At 33.4% G+C, this 18679-nt stretch overlaps 1 protein-coding gene across 7 annotated transcripts in view; it reads left to right on the top strand.

Moving 5' to 3' along the window:
- ATF7IP2 (activating transcription factor 7 interacting protein 2) overlaps nt 1-18679 on the top strand; it is a 90486-nt gene that overhangs the window by 24990 nt on the left and 46817 nt on the right. For 6 of the 7 annotated variants that reach the window (XM_051963470.1, XM_051963461.1, XM_051963478.1 and 3 more), the window contains 2 exons: nt 9642-10510; nt 12199-12323. In XM_051963470.1, coding sequence (XP_051819430.1) covers nt 9652-10510; nt 12199-12323 — 984 coding nt within the window. In that variant the 5' untranslated portion in view covers nt 9642-9651. The remainder of the gene's footprint in view (nt 1-9641; nt 10511-12198; nt 12324-18679) is intronic. The other variant, XM_051963504.1, reaches the window with a different exon arrangement.

The raw sequence follows: 18679 nt of genomic DNA, 5'->3' as shown, positions 1-18679 counted from the left end.
TTACATGGGTTCATTACATTTTTCATAGCCCATCTGCCTTTCAAAGTTGTTTTTCTTTACACTGTCATTTTTACTTATCATTCTAGTGTCAAACTCAGATCTGACTCCATGCCCAATAGTTTTATCTACTAGACCAACTACTGATGGAGTTTTGAGATGAGTTTTGAGAATTATGACAGAATTTGAGAGGATTCTTAGGAAAGTCTTGTTATTTTGAATTTGTGGAGATGTAAATTTGACCTAAGCAAAATGTGCTTTCTTTAACTTATATATTATAAAAATTCACTGCTTCTGCATTGATCTTAATAGTGGGCTTTGTTTTCCACACAATATTCTGATTTTCCCTGAAAAATAGCCCCTCATAGGCTAATAAGCTTTGTATTGATTACAATAAGTTCAGCATCTGGACTAGCTGCCTGAGTGCTTTCTGAAGGTAGCAGAAGGTTTCCTGTAATAGTCACATGGATGTTTGCTGGACTTTTGCTTGCAAGCTGAGAAATAAAGAGCCAGGTGGCTGATTGTTATCATGAACATTTATGCCTTAGAAATGATTTCCCAATGATTCCAAATCATAGCTTGATTTATTATTTTGGTTTTTGTCCTAGACTTAAATGATTGAGCTAATGTTAATGCAGATTAAACTAAAAGTGTTTCATACATATTTTTTCCAGAAAGGCCCCATCAGTTGAAAGGGAACATCCCCAAAAACTGCATTCAAAAGCCACTGTCATGCATATTGGAAACTTGATTAGTTTGACAGTGTTTGGTCATTGAGCAGCAAGACTAGAACTGGTTAGCTTACATCTCCCCAAGTGGATTGGTATATTCCAATAATTGGCTCTAATTAATATTTTTAACTCACCTTGACTTTCAGTTTTTAGGAATGGAGCTAGACCAGGTGATGGTATCTGAAGGCAACTAGATCACATGGACTAAAGTGATTTCTCCTCCTGACATTTCTCTTCTCCCTTCTCTTCTCTTGTCCAAGGTGAGGGTACTACCAGAGAAACATAATATTTATGGGACTTTATTAAAATAATGGTAGACAACATCAAACGCTCTTGATTATTTACAAATTGCCTTTTTTTCCTATGACCAATTTCAATGGAATATCTTGATAAGTCATGATTGACTGTTTAGCAGTTTGGGAACTCTTCAAAGGTCACTTATATCTCTAGAGCTCTTGAGGCAACACATTTGATCAATAAATCTTGTGAAATTAAGTCCTTAATGATTATGCATAAAATTTTCTAGTCTTTGGAAAACAGGGACATGAAGACTTATAGGGACTTCCTCCCTTATTTTCTCAATGAGATCTTAACAGAAAGGGCCCAAACCATGTAGTGCTACTAGATCATTCCTCATGAGTTCAATAAATTGGGTTCTTGACAGGCCACAACCATGAAAAATAACCAGGGCAGGAGAAGTTTATGAAAGCTGTACTCAACCAGTTTTCAATTTCTTGGGGTCCTTGACCATCTATCATGAATTCCATTTCTTTTTTTTTCCCCTGAGGCAATTGACGTTAAGTGACTTGCCTGGGGTTACCTCACTAGTAAGTTAAGTGTCTGAGGCAGCATTTGAACTCAGGTCCTCCTAATAGAGTTAGGAGTGGTACTCTACCTCCTTGCTCCTCATGATTTTCATTTCTGATAGTAGAATTTTAGAGAAAAATGTTAAGCACCAGGAGCTAAATGGCAGCATAGTGAATCAAATTTTATGTATATAAATATATATAGATTTGGGCTTCCCTTCATTCATGGGGCATATAGGCTCTTATGGATGATTATTTATATAACTATGCATAGGGAAACTTCTAGTTTGGTTCAGTAAAAACATGGTTATTCATCAAATCTTTGTGAAAATGCAGTAGTTTCCTAGAACTTTTTTAATGTGTTCTGGGTATTTATTTAGATTGCTTAAGTGCAGTGCAAGTTTTAGCTTTGTAACAAAATTTTTAAAAAATATTTCAACAAAACCAACTTGTATCAATAGATTGTGACATTACAATAGCAGTATATAAAATGGACAGAGTTCAGCATACAGTCCTCTTGTCTTAAGAATATGACTCCCAAGTTACTTAGTGAATTTCTCTATGAACCCTTGTAGCAGGGCAGGTCACTTAGAAAATAGTGAGGTAGCAACCACAGAAAAGGATCAAACACAAACTTTATTAAAAGCACCTCTTCTTATAGGCTGGTTGACAATTTGTAGTAGGTATGGTTTTTTAAAGCATTAAAATACATAATTCATTTTCCTTATCTTTAAACTTTGGTTATAAAAGACTTTATAGAAAAAAGTATACATTTGTAATAGGGGATTACATCTCTATCTTTCTTAAGATTTATTAATGTGCCTACCACAGCCAAGATCACCCATCTGGAATTACCATCTACTAACTTTACCTTCTATGAAAATTAACACTTCAGTAATGCTGTAAGTTTTTCAAAGTACATTACCTCATCTGGGTGATGCTATACTTCCTTTTAATGAGCTAGGAAAAATACTTGTCATAAATATTCCATCTTCTATAGTTCTTTTCACAAAGATGATTTCAAGAACATTGTTGCTACAATTATAACAATATGGTATTGATGATACTGTTAAAATTCAGTCAGTTAGAAAGGGATATGTTAATAGCCTTGTTTATATTCAAATAGATGGAAATAGAATAGCTTTGTTCATCTTGGAGTTAAACAGTGAAGCCAAAACTCTTTTAAATTGTTAACCAACTTCTAAGAAACAGATAAAGTCTCAACTAATTTTGAAGAGAGAATAATACTAGAGCAAAGCTTTAAAGAGATGATTTGTTCCTAATGCTGTAGGTGGAAACCAACAGAAGATCCAATACCAAAAGCTCCTTACAAAGGAAATCTCGGTCTATCCCAGTATATAAATCCTAGAAATAATGTCATTTTTGGCTCCTTCCTTCCAAAAAAAGAAGCCAAGTCCTATTCTCATCCTGTTTTTCTAATTGTCTCTCCAAACACCAACACTACCTTCACTCCCACCACAGGCAGAAGCAGTAAATAAGTCAGAGACTGTTATTAACAAAAGTATGTAATTTAGCAAAAGAAGATGGAAATGCTAGAAAGGGACTACCTGCTAAAACGCCAACCATCAAGGGCCAAAGATCATATTTGATATGAAATCTTTGGACATTTTTCCTTGTTACCATTTCTAACCAACTAGATGATACATGGTTCTAGTTGAATGTTAGCTCCTTTCAAGGCATGGACCATCTCATTTTTATATTTATATCATCAGCATCTAACACTTTGCCTGTCATATATGAGGTATTTATCGTATGCTTTTTGATTAGTTCTAAATCATGTAAATGTTTTTACCCAGTGGGAAATTTGAAAGATGGGTGTAGTGCTCTGAGAAGACACCAACAATTATATAGGTGATAGCCAGCTACTCTACCTTGAGATGTATAAGTCTTTTTTTTTTTTTTAACCTCTTTCACTTGCCCCCAGATATCTTTAGATGCCCTTGAGAAGAAGCAGTTTTGGCTGAAAACTTACAGCAAACAGCATCAAATTACAGGATTGAGTTGAAGGAATATGATACAATGGAAAGAGCACTGAATTTAGAGCCAGAGCCTCAGTTCAAATTCCAACTTTATGTCATTAATATTTATGTAAACTTGGGAAATTCACTTAATCTCAACGGTCCATGATTTTCTCATCTATAAAATGTTTAACTAGATATTTAAATTTACTCAAGATAAATCTGACTAAATAAATCTGACATCTTAGTAAGGCACTATCTGGAAGTCAACACACTAAAGAATCAATAGCATTTTCCTGCTTGTTAAAGTGTCAACAAACTGGACTCAATTCAGTTTAGCTTTGCAGACTTATTTATCAAGTGCCTTTTACTACTATCCTCCCAGTCACCCAGGTTCACAACTCAGGTGTCATCATCAACTCCTTTCTCTTATCCCTTCACATCCAGTTCCTGTCTTATCTACTCATATCTACTTTAGTAACTTATCTTTTATATGCTCACTTCTCTCCCCTGACACTATCACCATCCTGGTGTGGGCCCTCATCACCACATATTTAAACCATTACCATAACCTGCTAGTTGATCTCCCTTCTTCAAGTCTTCCCCACTACATTCTATGGGGCTCTGAACTCTGATGATTGTGGAGGACAGGGTGAGACTGATGACTTTACACACTTCTGATTCACTTAAATTCACTTCCTTTGCAAGTCAAGACATCACGATACCTCCTGATGTCATTGGCCTATTTGAGAATAAAAGATAAACAACAAACAACTAACAACTTCATTCTACCCTCCACTCAAGTCTCATGCTGATTTTTCTAAAATGCAAGTTGAACCATATATATCATTCCTCCCATTAATTGAACTCTTAATACCTCTCTAATATCTCCAGAATCAAATATAAAATTCTGTTTGGCATTCAAAGCCCTTCAGAATCCTTCTCCTTCCTACTTTTCTAGTCTTATACCTTCCCATTATAGTGTCTCAGTGATGTGACATGAACCTCCTTACTGCTCCTTATATAATGTACTTAATAGTATATTCAGACTCCATATCTTTACGTTGGCTGTCTCCCATGTTTAGAATACTCTCTCCTCACTTTTGTCTCTTGATTTCTTAAAAATCTCAGCTGAAGTCTCACTTTCTAGAACAACCCTTTCCCTGTCCTACTTAATCTTAGTGCCTTTTCTCTGAGATTACTTCCAATTTCTACTGTATTTATCTTGTTTATAAATAAGGGGTTTTTTTTGCATCTTATCTCTCTTATTAGGCTATGAACTTGAGAGCAGGGTTTTGTTATTCTAGGATTTTTTGCTTTTTTTTCTTGTATTCCTACCTAGCACTTCAAACACTAGTGCAACTCTGTTGAGCTGGCCACATTGTTTGAATGCCAAGTGTATGCTTGCCAAAAAGACTGTGTTATGGAGAACTCACACAGGGCAAGCACTCCCAATGTGGTCAGAAAAAAACGAAGCAGGTACACTCTCAGGATCTCTCTTAAGAACTTCAGACTTGATTGTATGACATGGGAGACACTGACACAGGACCCTCCCCAGCATGGCATGCTCTCATCAGAAAAGATGCTGTACTCTATGAGCAAAGCAGAATTTAATTCACTCCAAAAAAAATGTGAGATGCACAAAATTAAAGAATACACCCCAAATGTTGGTAGGAATTATTTGTGTCTGACCTGTGGCAGAGCATTCTGAACTCCTTTTGGTCTGATAAGTCATAGTTGGACTCACTAACTTGACTCTAACATAGTGATGACACTTTTGGTCCTCTTCAAAGACCTCTTTGAAGGACAACAACCAACCACCCAGTATTAGTGCCTGCCATGCAAATAGTGCTATTAAAAATTAATTTAATTTTTTTAAACACATATTGCTTTTATGAATCATGTTGGGAGAGAAAAATTGGAACAAAAGGGAAAAGCCACCGGGGGGGAGAGGGGGGAAAGGAGTGAACATAGCATTGTTGATTTACATTCAGTCTCCTTAGTTCTTTTTCTGTGTACATATATATTCCTGGTTCTGCTTGTTTAACTCAACATCAGTTCATGTAAATGTTTCCAGGCCTTTCTAAAATCTGCTTGTTCGTTTTTTAATAGAACAATAATATTCCATTATCTTCATAAACCACAACTCATTCAGCCATTCCTCTATTGATGGGCATATACTCATTTTCCAATTTTTTGCTATAAAAAGATGCTTTTATAATACTGATTGAAAGATGCTTTGTGTAAGGCATGTTACTAGACATTAAGGATACAAAAGAAAAAGAAAAATTATCTCTTTCCTCATGGAATTTATATATTTGAGGAAGGGAATAGAACATAATGCAATTGCTATTATATTAATGCAGCTAATACATAACAAATACAATAATAAATTGAAGAGAGTGAGAGCACTGAAACTGGGATGATTATATAAAGGTACATATTTTATATGAAAGGTAGTGCCTGACATGATTACCTTGTTCTAACCAAAGAGGATTAGAAACATACATATATTATATGAGAATTTTGAGAGGTGCTAGTTTGGAAGTGAAATCCAACCATAGGGGGCAACTTATACAAGTGCAAAATAGATATGAGAGAATAAGGTATTATATTTAGAATAATAGTAATACATTTTGGTTGGAACATAGAGATTGTGAATGGGAGTACAATGATATCTTGACATTGAAATCAGGTGTTTGATGCATTTCTACAAGAAAAAAAAAGTGCTTCAGCACTTGATGGCAATCGCACCATTTGATTGTTGTATTGTTTGAGCATTCAGGAAGTGAGGTTGGTTAGGTATGTGCCCAGTCTCCACTGGTATTACTCTTGTCCATGAGCAGTTCCTCTCCAGCTAAGGCTACTATGAACAGAACTATCAGGTTGGAGCCTATAGTGCTGGGGTTGAGCACATTGGCAGGCAAGTCATAGGGCAGTTCCTACAGGATGATGTAACTGCAGCATATAGTCTCCTAGCTCCCAAAACAAAACAAAAGTACTGGAAGGGGCACAGAGCAGCCAGTGTGCTCAGCAGGAGGAGAAACAGCAGGAGCAGTGGCAGTGGTGCAAGTAGTGCAGGTGGGAACCAAGACAAAGATGGGCAGTGGCAGGGGAGGACCCAGGACTCCTGGCAGTCCTGGGCAGCAGAGAGTACAGGAGTATACCTTCCATCTCCATATTCAGGCAGGAAGCTTGGATGGTATGGAGTGAGGAGAAAAGTAAAAATGTCTGGGTTCTTCTCAGAAAGTAAGTTGGGTCAAGAAGTGAGCTGAATCGGGCTGGGCCGGCTTTTTTCTTTGCAGCTGGAAGCCCCACTTATTCCTTTGGGGAATTGGGCGGGAGAGGGATGATTAGGTTGCAGACATATTCATTTTTTGAAAAATCCATTTGGTACTTAAAGTTTTTGCCACTCCTCGTCCCTTCTGGAATCAACAAGTACCAAGGTACCACTGTAATATGAAATAAACATGGAATGTAAATAGGATCCTTGTTATGGAAGGCTTTAAACACTGAGAGGTATGAATTTATCCTAGAAGTATGGGGAGCTATTGAAATATTTCATTGGAAAGAAAGAAGTGACACAAACAAACATGTATTTTATGAAAATTATTTGGGCAGATGTATAGTAGATTAGAGAGAATCAGAGATCAATTATGTTTTAGGCATGAGGTGATAAAGACTTTACCTAAGATGGTGACTGAGAGGAGATTTGAAAGATGATATAGAATTGACAAGATAAAACAGCTATTAAATACACAAATAGAAATAATGTAAGTCCAGGGCTAACCTATCAAAAAGTGTTTAAGAAGACAATATTATCATAGATTTGGGGCTAGAAGGAACCTTAAAAATCATCTAGTTGAAACACCTTATTGTATAGTTAAGAAAAATGAGCCTTAAGAGAGTAACAAATTCAGTCATTTGTAATTAATATAAGTGGGGAAATTTGAAAGAACACAATGGCATTGAGTTCAGGAGGGATAGGAATGAGAGGATTAGGGAAGCAGGGCACACGTTTTGACTCTAATTAGCCATTGATTAATTAAAATAGTGATAGAGATGGGAAAATGCATAAACAGTGTAAAGAATATCAGTTTCAGTCTCTAGGTGATGTTGCAGAGTTGCTTATAGGTAAGGGTAAATTTTGAGTCAGTTCCATTACTTCAGAAATTGGTAGAGACAGGGTGAGGTTGGGTGCAGAGGAAAAGTGTACTAGGTCTATTGGATGCCTGACAGTGTTTTTGATCTGGGTCAGGTGTACCAAATGTGGAGAAGAAAAAGGCCCAGGAAAGAGTGCTAGGGTCTAATCCAGGGGTCCTCAAACTACTGCTGTGGGCCAGATGCGGCAGCTGAGGATGATTATCCCCCTCACCCAGGTTTATGAAGTTTCTTTATTTAAAGGCCCACAAAACAAAGTTTTTGTTTTTACTATAGTGCGGTCTTCCAACAGTCTGAAGGACAGTGAAACTGGTCCCCTATTTAAAATTTTGAGGACCCCTGCACTCTAATCTAAAAGAATGGGAGATGAATAATTCAACAAAGAAATCTAAGAAGATGTCATTTATTGTCATAAAAGGATGAGAGGCCATCTAATGTCCTCTGTTATGAAAGATTGAAAAAAATCCATTAGATTAAGATCTTTTATTATTGGCAATTTGGCAAAAAGCAGTTTCAGTCATATTCTGCCAAGAGCCTAATTTCAAGGGATTGAAAAGGGAGTAAATGTTAAGGCTGTAGAAATGTTCAGCCCCATTGTATATGATTCTTTTCAAGACTTTGGTAGTATAAAAGGTGAAACAATGAATCTCACTATCTCACTTGGAAGTAACCATCTATTCCAACCTCAGCAGTTCTCTATATATCATCTCTGACAAATAGGCATCCAGACTTTGCTTGAGGATCTTTTGGGAAAGAATAGAACTCACTAGTTTTCAGAATAACCTATCTGTCAGTTGTTGGTAGTACTGTACTCTTGAGCAAAGCAGATCAAATCTAATTCTTCTTCCAAATATTTGGAGAGATATATTTATGTCTCTCCCAAACTGTCTCTTTTCTAACCTTGCAGCATCCTTAGGTGTCAAAGTATCCATATACTTCAACTGACTCTTACTAATATCAGGGTCCTTCATTATTGAAAGCTCTCCAAAATTTTGGTGTATAAACATTCTACACAAAATTTCGGGTATGATCTGACCTCAGCAAATAGAATCAGGATTGCTCCTTCACTGTGATTGCTATGCTTTGGTTAATGTAATCTTTAGATGATGTGTGTGTTTTACCATGTTACCTATTAACTTTTCTAGCTTTCATGCTATACTGTTTATCCATATTGAGCTCACAATGGATGAATGAATGCATTAAGTAATTAAAGTGTATTAGACACTGTACTAAGTGTTGAAATTAGAAATGAGAAAAACTTTTATTTCATGTAAGGATGCTAGATTATTTTTACAAATAAATTGTAATTTGCATTGGTAAAGGGAATTCTTGAAGGGAGTTCTTACAAGAATAATTCTCATACCAACAGAATCACAAGATCTTAAACATATTGATGTGAAGAAATATATAGTTATTATTAACAGAAGGAAAAGTTTTTTGAGTAGTGAGATTAGGTAAAAATATTTCTAGATTGTATCCCTTTAGTTATTAATAAGCATTTCAAAAATGTTAAATCATAAAAAAATGTATGTGAATAAGTCAGGTAAAACAAATTTTCTAAAACTATGGATTAATTGCATTAGTAGTTATTTATTCAGGGGGAAAATGCTATAGAAGACTGGTCTTGTTTTGCAAAATAGATGAACTAAAGTGAATAGTTCATACAAAGTTTTTTTACCCTATCAAAATGGCCCATTAGTGAAACAGGTTTGAAAATTAGAGGGAATAATGTCCTTTGGTCTTTAAGTTAATTTTCAGCCCCTAAGAAATAATCCAAATTACTCAATTAAAGGTCTGTAAATATATTGAAAATTTAGTGGACTTTTTTTTTTTATTACTGTGTTTCTTCTGTAGATCCTTGGCTTGCCTGCCCCCATTTTGGCACTGAATGAATTGAGTGGGTACTGTGGAGGAGCCAGAAGTCTTTAGGAATCAAATATTTAAAATAAAAATGTTTTTAATTTTAGGAGATGAAAAATGGCAAGTCCAGATCCACCTGGACAGAAGATACTAAAAGCTAAAAAGACCATGCCTACAAGTTGTCGGAAACAAATACATACTTTGCATAAATCAGGAAATATTGAGCTCCTGAAAACAGTAGATAAGAATAATGTACATGGTGGAAATCAGCAGTTAAACACTGATGTCATACATATGAAAAATGAAAGTTCTGATGTGAAAAGTTTCTTATTGGACTTAAGAAGAAAAGGCATACTCCCTCAGGAAAAGGAAATGTGTCCTCAAAATTTAGCAATAACACTAAAAACAGTAAAGAGCAACTCAAAGATGAACTTTGTCAATAAACAAGTTATTGATCCAAACAGCGGGCCAAGTGAAACAGAAAATTCTTGCAAGAAGTTTTATATCCAAGACTTACGTGACTCACAGCAAACTTCTTGTGGTTCTGAACAAAAAATAAATGAAAAAAGGTTTTCATTTGAGCAAGTTAAAGTTAATTTAAATCTAAAACCAACCAGCAGTCCATCTGGTCCATTGAATGGTTTAATTGACAAGTCAGATTATATATTAGGTAATTCTGTAGAAAAAGCTTTTAATGATATTGGGAATGGTAAAGAAAATAATCAAGTAGGTTCCAGGCTAGACGTGACCTCACTATCAGAATCACATGTCTCACAGCAGAATGAAGCTATTTCAGTTGTAAATTCAAACTCTCATCTTATGTTTAACAAGACTTCTGATTTGAAAAAAATGATTCAGGCCAGGAAAGATACTAGTGATATTTTGAAGACACAAGAATACAATCAAACTGATCTTTCAAACACTATAGACTGTGGGAATACAGTCTCAACTTGTCATTCATCATTTGACACTAATGGTAAGTGTTTCTTTCCACAATACACAGAGAAGTTCCTTGCATTTGGACTTGTAATTAATCCTGACATAAACAAATATAAAAAACATAAATCAGTAAAATAAAAATATTTTACTCTACATATTCAAGAGTCAGTGCAGTATAGTGAATATAAAACTATAGAATCAAAAGCACCTATGTTCAAGATCTGCTTTTGACACAATGAAGTTGAGATAAGATAGTAAATTGGAAAGCACACAGATTGGGGTTAGAGTTCCTGGGTTCAAAGCAAAGGTCTACCAATTACCATATGACATTTAATCTCTCTAGGTCTCAATTTCTGGAATGGGGGGGGGGGGTTGAAAAAAGTTTATACACATGGAGTTCCTCCCACTGATGAAAGCATAGGTTCAGATGTTGCAAAAAATTCTATATAAAACTAGATATTTGTGTTCAAGGATAATCATATTTTGAGGTATTGAGCAACACTTTAGATGTGGGAATAGTGCCAGAGTGAGAGTTTAGTAATAGAGAGACATAATAAATTAGACAAGACAGCAAGATACAGGATAGTAGAATCTTTAGAGTAAGAAATAGCAAGACTGCATTAAACCAGATATTCAATGTATAGGGCAAAAATAATAGGTATAGGGATTTTTGTTTCCAATAAAAAAGTGGTGGTATCTGTTGTTATCTAATAAGTTTTTTATTTATCTTCATCTTAAAACAATTTTATTGATTCAATTTGTTTTTGGCATGCCTGTTTATTTATCCATCCTTTATCCCAAACCCACTGTTCATTGAGGCTCAAAGAATATCATTTTAGCAAGAAATGACTTTTCCTTAAGACCCACGAAGTAAAAGGTGTATTTGTAACATTGCTTAATTTACCAGACATTTATTATTTTTTTTATTAAACATTAAGCATTATCTCTGTCCTAGCCAATTGAAGAGATACAATAAATAGTCACACTATCAAATGATATCAATTATGAAAGTTTGCCTTCAGATAGCTTATTCATTAATTTTACCCACATTTTTATAACCTTTAAATATCACTTATACGTGACTTTTTATTTGTAAGGCTAGGCAGCAGAGAATATAGTGTTTATTTAATTGTTTTCTGATTATATCTTTTCCCAGAAAATTCACTTCTATTTCAATAGTAAGATAAATGTGGATGTACACTTAGGAAAATATCATACTATATGTTGAAACAGGCCAAATATTTATTCAACTAATTTCTTTGGATACACTTCCTTGAATTCCTAAACAATATGGCAAGGAAACAGTTCACAAGAGACTTCACTTTTTGTAGAATATATTTTATTTATCTGTGTCAAGATTTTACAGTAATTTCTTAATAAGGAAAATTAAAAATAGCTTTGAATTATTTTTTTCTAGTTCAAAGGACTTAAATGCCCAATATTTGAGTGACTGGCTTAATTTTCTTTTTGTTGTTGACCTGTTAGCAACAATTAAAATCATAAAGGAAATTTAATGTCAGTAATACCTAAATTTTCAAGATTAATTTATAAATCAGCATTTTTCCCTAAATCTTTTGAACTTTAAAAAATTTTTAAATATTTCTATATTGTAGTTTTTAATTGGTTTGTTACTGATTGTCTAATATATAGAAAATTTCAATTGATCCCTTCATTTTAAAAGAAACATTAATCTTTGCTTCCTGGATCTTTCTCCCTCTCTCAAAGGCAGCAGCACCTCAAAGAAAAGAGTACTTTCAGGAAACAAAGAGAATGTTAAGCGCATGAAAATTTCAAATGAAGTTAATGAGAACATTTGTATTGTGGGGAAAGAAAGCTCATTGTTTGAACAGGTAAAACTTATTATCTGCCATAGTTTTTATTTTTGAGTCAGAGAATACCTACTGACATCCCCAAAAAGTTAAATCTTAAGATCATAGTTTTATCTCACTTTATGCAAACTTGATTTGGAGAAATATAAAACTTAAGTTACTAGATATATTTAAATGGGGGAAGGGAAAGATGTGCTCTTCTTACAAATGGGTTTGGCATTGTTTTTCTTGTAAATAGTAAACTCCCCTACTGTATTTAAACTAACTCTATAAACAGTAGTACCTTAATTATTCTATGTTGTTGAAGAATGAAATGTTCCATATAAATTAACTCCAGTCTTTTCTCTAAATCTATAACTGTCTAACCTTTCTATGGAAAGGAAGGAGCTGCTTCCTCATCTTGTAGTCATGGTAATTATTCAGCTTCATCTTATTGGTCTTTTTGTTTACATTATTTTAATCATTGTTTATATTCTTCCTTTGGTTCTGGTTGTTTGACTCTGTATTAATTCTTTAATCATCCATTGCTTCTCAAAATTCGGCATTCACTGTTTCTTAAGGCATGATAATATTGCAGGTGTTTTTTACTAGCAAAATTCATTCTTTGTTCAGTTCATTGGCAGGCAGTTTGTTCCAATTTTGGTTGAGGGAGAGGAATAGAGTGGTACTACAAAAAAGTACCACTAAGAATATTCTTTTTTATGATTATGATTTCTTAGGATCAAATACCAAATTATTTTCTAAAATGGTTAGATGAATTGATAACTTCATTAACAGTGTGTTATTGAAGGGTGGAGCCAAGATGGTGGAGTAAGGTAGAAACTTCCCTGAACTGTCTCAGCTTCATCTCCAAACAATTATAAAATAACACCTTGAAGCAAATTCTGGAGCCACACAATTAACAAAAGGATGAGATAAAACAATTTTTCAGCCCAAGGCAACTTAGAAGATCAGCAGAAGAAAAATCTGTCTCTCAGTTAAAAGAGGAGCACCAACAGGTACTGTCAAGGCAAAACAAAATCAGAGGAGGACAACAGTATCAAAGCAGCTATATGTGAAGCCTCAAATTCAAGTGTGAAGTAATCTCAGGCTCAAAAAGAACTTCTAGTGCTCAAAAAGGGTTTTAAAAATCAAATAAGAGAATAAAAGAAAAACTGGGGAAAGAAATGATATGTAAAAGGTGATACAAAAATACACTGAAGAAAACAAGTCCTTAAAAAGTAAAACTGGCCAAATGGAATAGGAGGTTCAAAGTTCACTGAAGAAAATAATAACAATTAGAGTTGGCCAAGTGGAAGTTAATGTCTCCATAAGACATCAAGAAACAATAAAACGAAATCAAAAGAATGTAAAAAATGAAAACGTGAACTATCTGATCAGAACAACTGACCTGGAAAAAAAATCAAGGAGAGATAATTTAAAAATTATTGGGCTACCTGAAAACTCTGATTTAAAAAAATAAACAAAAAACCTGAACATCTTTCAAGAAATTATCAAGGAAAACTGTCTTGATGTCCTTAAACCAGAAGTTAAAACAGAAACTAAAAAAATCTATCAGTTACCTGAAAGAAATCCTCAATTGAAAACTCCCAGGAATATTATAGCTAAATTCTAGCACTCCCAGGTCAAAAAGGAAATATGGAAAACAGTCAGAAAGAAACAATTTAGCTGTTTCTACTTTAAAGGATTGGAGAGTTTGATCTATGATATTCCAGAAGGCAAAGGAGCTAGGATTGCAACCAAGAATCACCTACCCATCAAAAACTAAGTATAATTCTTCTCCATGGGGAGAAATGGATATTCAATGAAATAGAGGACTTTTAAACATTGCTGATTAAAAAACAAAAACAAAACAGAGCTGAATAGAAAATTTGACTTTCAAATACAATACACAAGAAAAATGTAAAAAGATAAATGAGATCATAAAGGAGTCAATATGGTTAAACTCTTTGCATTTCTATATTTATTCCTATAAAGAGCTTCTAACTCTTTAGAATCATTATTAGGGCAGTAAGGAGTTATACCTACACAAAGAACATGAGTATAAATTGACTTTGATGTAATGAAATCCAAAAAAATGAAATTAGGAGATGAGAAGTAGGGTTGCACTGGGGGGGAAAAAAAAAAAAAAGGAACTAGAATAAGATAAATTGTCTAAGGCAAAAAACAAACCAAAAAAAAAAAAAAAAAAAAACAAACCCTAGTACAGTAAAGAGAAAGATAGGGTCAAAGGGACAGTGCTTGAACCTTAACTCTCATTGCAATTAGCTCCAAGAAGAATAGCAAATATACTCCATTGTATGTAGAAATTTATCATACCCTGTGGGGAAGTGCAGTAGGAATAAATTAATAGAGGTTGGGAGGGGGAAGTGATAGAAGGAGGGATGGATTTAGGGAGGCAGTGATCAGAAGCGAAATAGTGGTGAGGACAGAAAGGGTGAAAGGAAAAAAGAATGAAAGAAGGTGATAGGGAAGAAGTGACAGGAAAATAAAATGAAGGATTTTTATTTTTATTTACTAGGTTATTTATTATTTATAATTATTGAACATACTAATATCTTAAATTGAATGGGACGAACTCACACATAAAATGGAAGTGGATAGCAGAATAGATTAAAAACTAGAATCCTATAATATGTCATTTACAAAAGACATTTGAAGCAGGCAGGCAGACAGACACATACACACACACACACAAAAGGTAAAGGACTAGAGCAAAATCTGTTATGCTTCAGCCAAAGTAAAAAATGCAGAGATAGAATCTCAAAGAAAAAGTAAAAATAGATCTAATTAAATGGGATAAAAATAAAACTTCATCTTGCTAAAAGTTAACATATCAATACTAAATATGTATGTATCAAATAGAATAGTATTCAAGTTTTTAAAGGAGTTAAATATTACAGGACTAAATAGACAATAAACTTATACTAATGAGGACTTCAGTGTTACACTTTCAGAACTAGATAAATCTAACCACAAAATAAATAAGAATATGGCACCTATGGAAAAATTGACCTAGTACTAGGGCATTAAAAACCCCACTCTCAAAACCAGAAAAGCAGAAATACGAAATACATCTTTTTCAGATTATATGCAATAAAAAAAAAATACATTCAGTAAAGGGCCATGGAAGGATTAAAAATTAATGGGAAACTAAACAAGGAAATCCTAAAAATGAATGGGTTTAAGAACAAATCATAGAAACAATAATTTTATTTTTAAAAATGGCAATGAAACAACATACTGAAATTTATGGGATGCAGCCAAAGAAGTACTTAAGGGAAAATTTACTTTCCTGAATGATTATATCAAAGAAGCATGTTAATGAATTGGGCCTGCAATTTAAAAAAGCAACCAACCAATCAGAAAAAGAGCAAATTTAAAATCTGCCGTTTTAAAAAAAAAAAAAAAAAAACCACCAAATTGGAAATCCTCAGAAACAAAAGAGTAATTAATAAAAGTAAAAAAATCATTGAATTAACAAATGAAGCTAACTGGTTTTATGAAAAAAAAATGAAATAGTAGTCATTTTATTTTATTTTAAAAATCATATTATCAGTATCAAAAAATAAATTATCAGTATAAATTCAACAATGAGGAGGAAATTAAAACAACTATTAGGAGCTATTTTGCCCAATTACATGCTAATAAATCTGACAATCTAAGTGAAAAGAGTGAATATGTACAAAAACAAATTGCTGAGATGAACAGAAGAAGAAATAAAATTTCTCAGAAAAAGCAATTAAAGAGGTAATCAGTGAAGTCTAAGAAAAAATGCACAGGCCCCAATGGAATTCACAAATAAATTCTAATACTATATAAAGTATTGGAAAAATAAATGAAATCTTAGTAAATTCCTTTTATACTACAAATACGGTACTTATACCTAAGTCAGAAAGAACTAAAACAGAAAGAAAACTATAAACCAATTTCTTTAATGAATCTTAATGCAAAAATTTTAAATAAAATATTAGCAAAGAGATTACAGTAATATTTAACAAAGATAGTAGACTATGACAAGGTAGGATTTGCAGCAGAAATGGAGGGCTAGTTCAATATTAGGAAAATTATCAACATAATTTACCATGTCAGTAATAAAACCAGCAAATCATGATTATCTCAATAAATGGAGAAAAAGTCTTTGATATACAATACCTACTCCTTTTTAAAAACACTAGAGATCACAATAATAAATTGAGCTTTCCTTATCTTTTTAGATAAGTAGTATTTATCTAATAAAACCATCAGCAAGCATTATCTGTAATGGGGAGTAAATTAGAAACCTTCCCAGTAAGATCATTATCACCATTATTCAGTATTGTACTTGAAATGTTAGCTATAACAAAAAGAGAAGAAAAAATCTGAAAGAATTAGAAACAAAACTATCATTCTTTGCAGATGATATGATGATATACTTAGAGAATCAATTAAAAACTAGTTGAAATAATTAACAACTTTAGCAAAACTGGCAGGTTACAAAATAAACTCACATAAATCATCAGCATTTCTGTATATTACCCACAAAGTTCAGCAGCAAGAGATATAAAATCCCTTTTAAAATAACTATTAAGGGACAGCTAGATTGCACAGTGAATAGAACACCAGTCCTGAAGTCAGTAAGACCTGAGTTAAAATCTAGCCTCAGACACTTACTAGCTGTGTGACCCTGGACAAGTCATTTAATCCCAATTACCTTGCCTCCCCCAAAACAAACAAACAAACATAAAATAACTTGACCAAATAAAATAGTGCCAAGAAAAACACTATAAAACACTTCTCAAACAAAATCAGATCTGAATAATTGGAAAAATAACAACTGGTCATGGATAGGCCAAGGCAACATAGTAAAAATAACAGTTCTATCTAAATTAACTTATTCAGTGCCATACCAATCAGACAACCAAAATTATTTTATTAAGCTGTAAAAAATAAAATTCAAAAGGTCAAGAATATCAAGTTGGCCTGGCTATATCAGATCTAAAACTGTTTTGCAAAACAATGATCATCAAAACAAACTGGGACTGGCTATGATATTCCATTGATCAATGGAATAGATTAGGTGCAAAATACACAATAGTAAACGACCATAGTAAACTAGTCTTAATAAACCTAAAGACCTAAGTTTTGAGGATTAGAACTGTATGAAAACTAGAAAATAGTATGGCAGAAACTAGGCAGAAACTACCATCCTATATCATATACTAATATAAGGTCAAAATGGATATAAGGTTTAGACATAAAGATGATACCCTCAGCAAATTAGTCAAACCTAGAATAGCTTACTCATCAAATTTATGGGTAAGGGAATGATTTTTATTCAAACAAAAGATAGAGAGCATAATGAAATATAAAATGGATAATTTTGATTATGTTAAATTAAAAAATTTTCATAAAACCAGTGCAAACAAGATTAGAAGGAAAGTAGAAAACTGGAAAGCAATTTTTACAGCAATGATGAAGGCCTCATTTCCTAAGTATATAGAGAAATATAGAGTCACATCTGTAAGAATAAAGTCACTCCCCGTTTGATAAATGTTCAAAAACTATATGTATGGAGTTTATACACAAAGAAATCAGTTATCTATAGTCATGAAGAAATGTTCAAAATCACTTAATTAGAGAACTACAAATTAAAACAACTGACATATTACACACTTATCACTTTAATATGACAAGAAAGGAAAATGACAAATTTGGAGAGAATGTAGGAAAATTGGGATTGGGTACTATTGATAGATTTGTGAAGTGATCCAACCATTCTGGAGAGCCATTAGGAATTATAATCAAAGGGCTATAAAATTGAATACACTTTGATCCAGAGATTCAAAAGAAGGAAAAGACCCACTGTATAAAAATATGCTTAGCAGCTCTTTTGTGACAGCAAAGAATCAGAAATTGAAGGAATGTCCATTAGTGGAGAAATGGATATGGAAGTTGTATTATATGATTTTGATAGAATACTGCTGTACTACAAGAAATGAATAAGATGGTTTCAAAAAAAAAAAAAAAAACCTGACAAACTTGATGTAAAATGAGGGGACCAGAATGAAGAAAACATTGGACAAAACAATAGCAATGTTGTATAAAGATCAACTGAAAAGCTTGGTAATTCTTAGAAATATAATGGTCTAAGATAATTCCATGAGAGAGACCTTGAGAGTGTCCTCATATTACATTTTCTGATCTTCTTGTAAGCATTTGTTCTGGAGTTCTCCATAAAATATTCTTTTTGACAAGCATGCATTTGGCATTTGAACAAGGTAGCTAGTCTAATGGAGTTGGGCTCTCAGCAATAAAGTTTGAATGCTTGGCTCTTTAATTCAAGAAAGGACCACAGTGTCTGGTATCCAGGTGATCTTCAAAATTTTATGACATGG

Source organism: Antechinus flavipes, chromosome 1, assembly GCF_016432865.1.
Source record: "Antechinus flavipes isolate AdamAnt ecotype Samford, QLD, Australia chromosome 1, AdamAnt_v2, whole genome shotgun sequence".
NCBI lineage: Eukaryota > Metazoa > Chordata > Mammalia > Dasyuromorphia > Dasyuridae > Antechinus > Antechinus flavipes.
The sequence above is the reverse complement of the archived record's forward strand: the minus strand, read 5'-3'. Positions and strand labels throughout refer to the sequence as shown.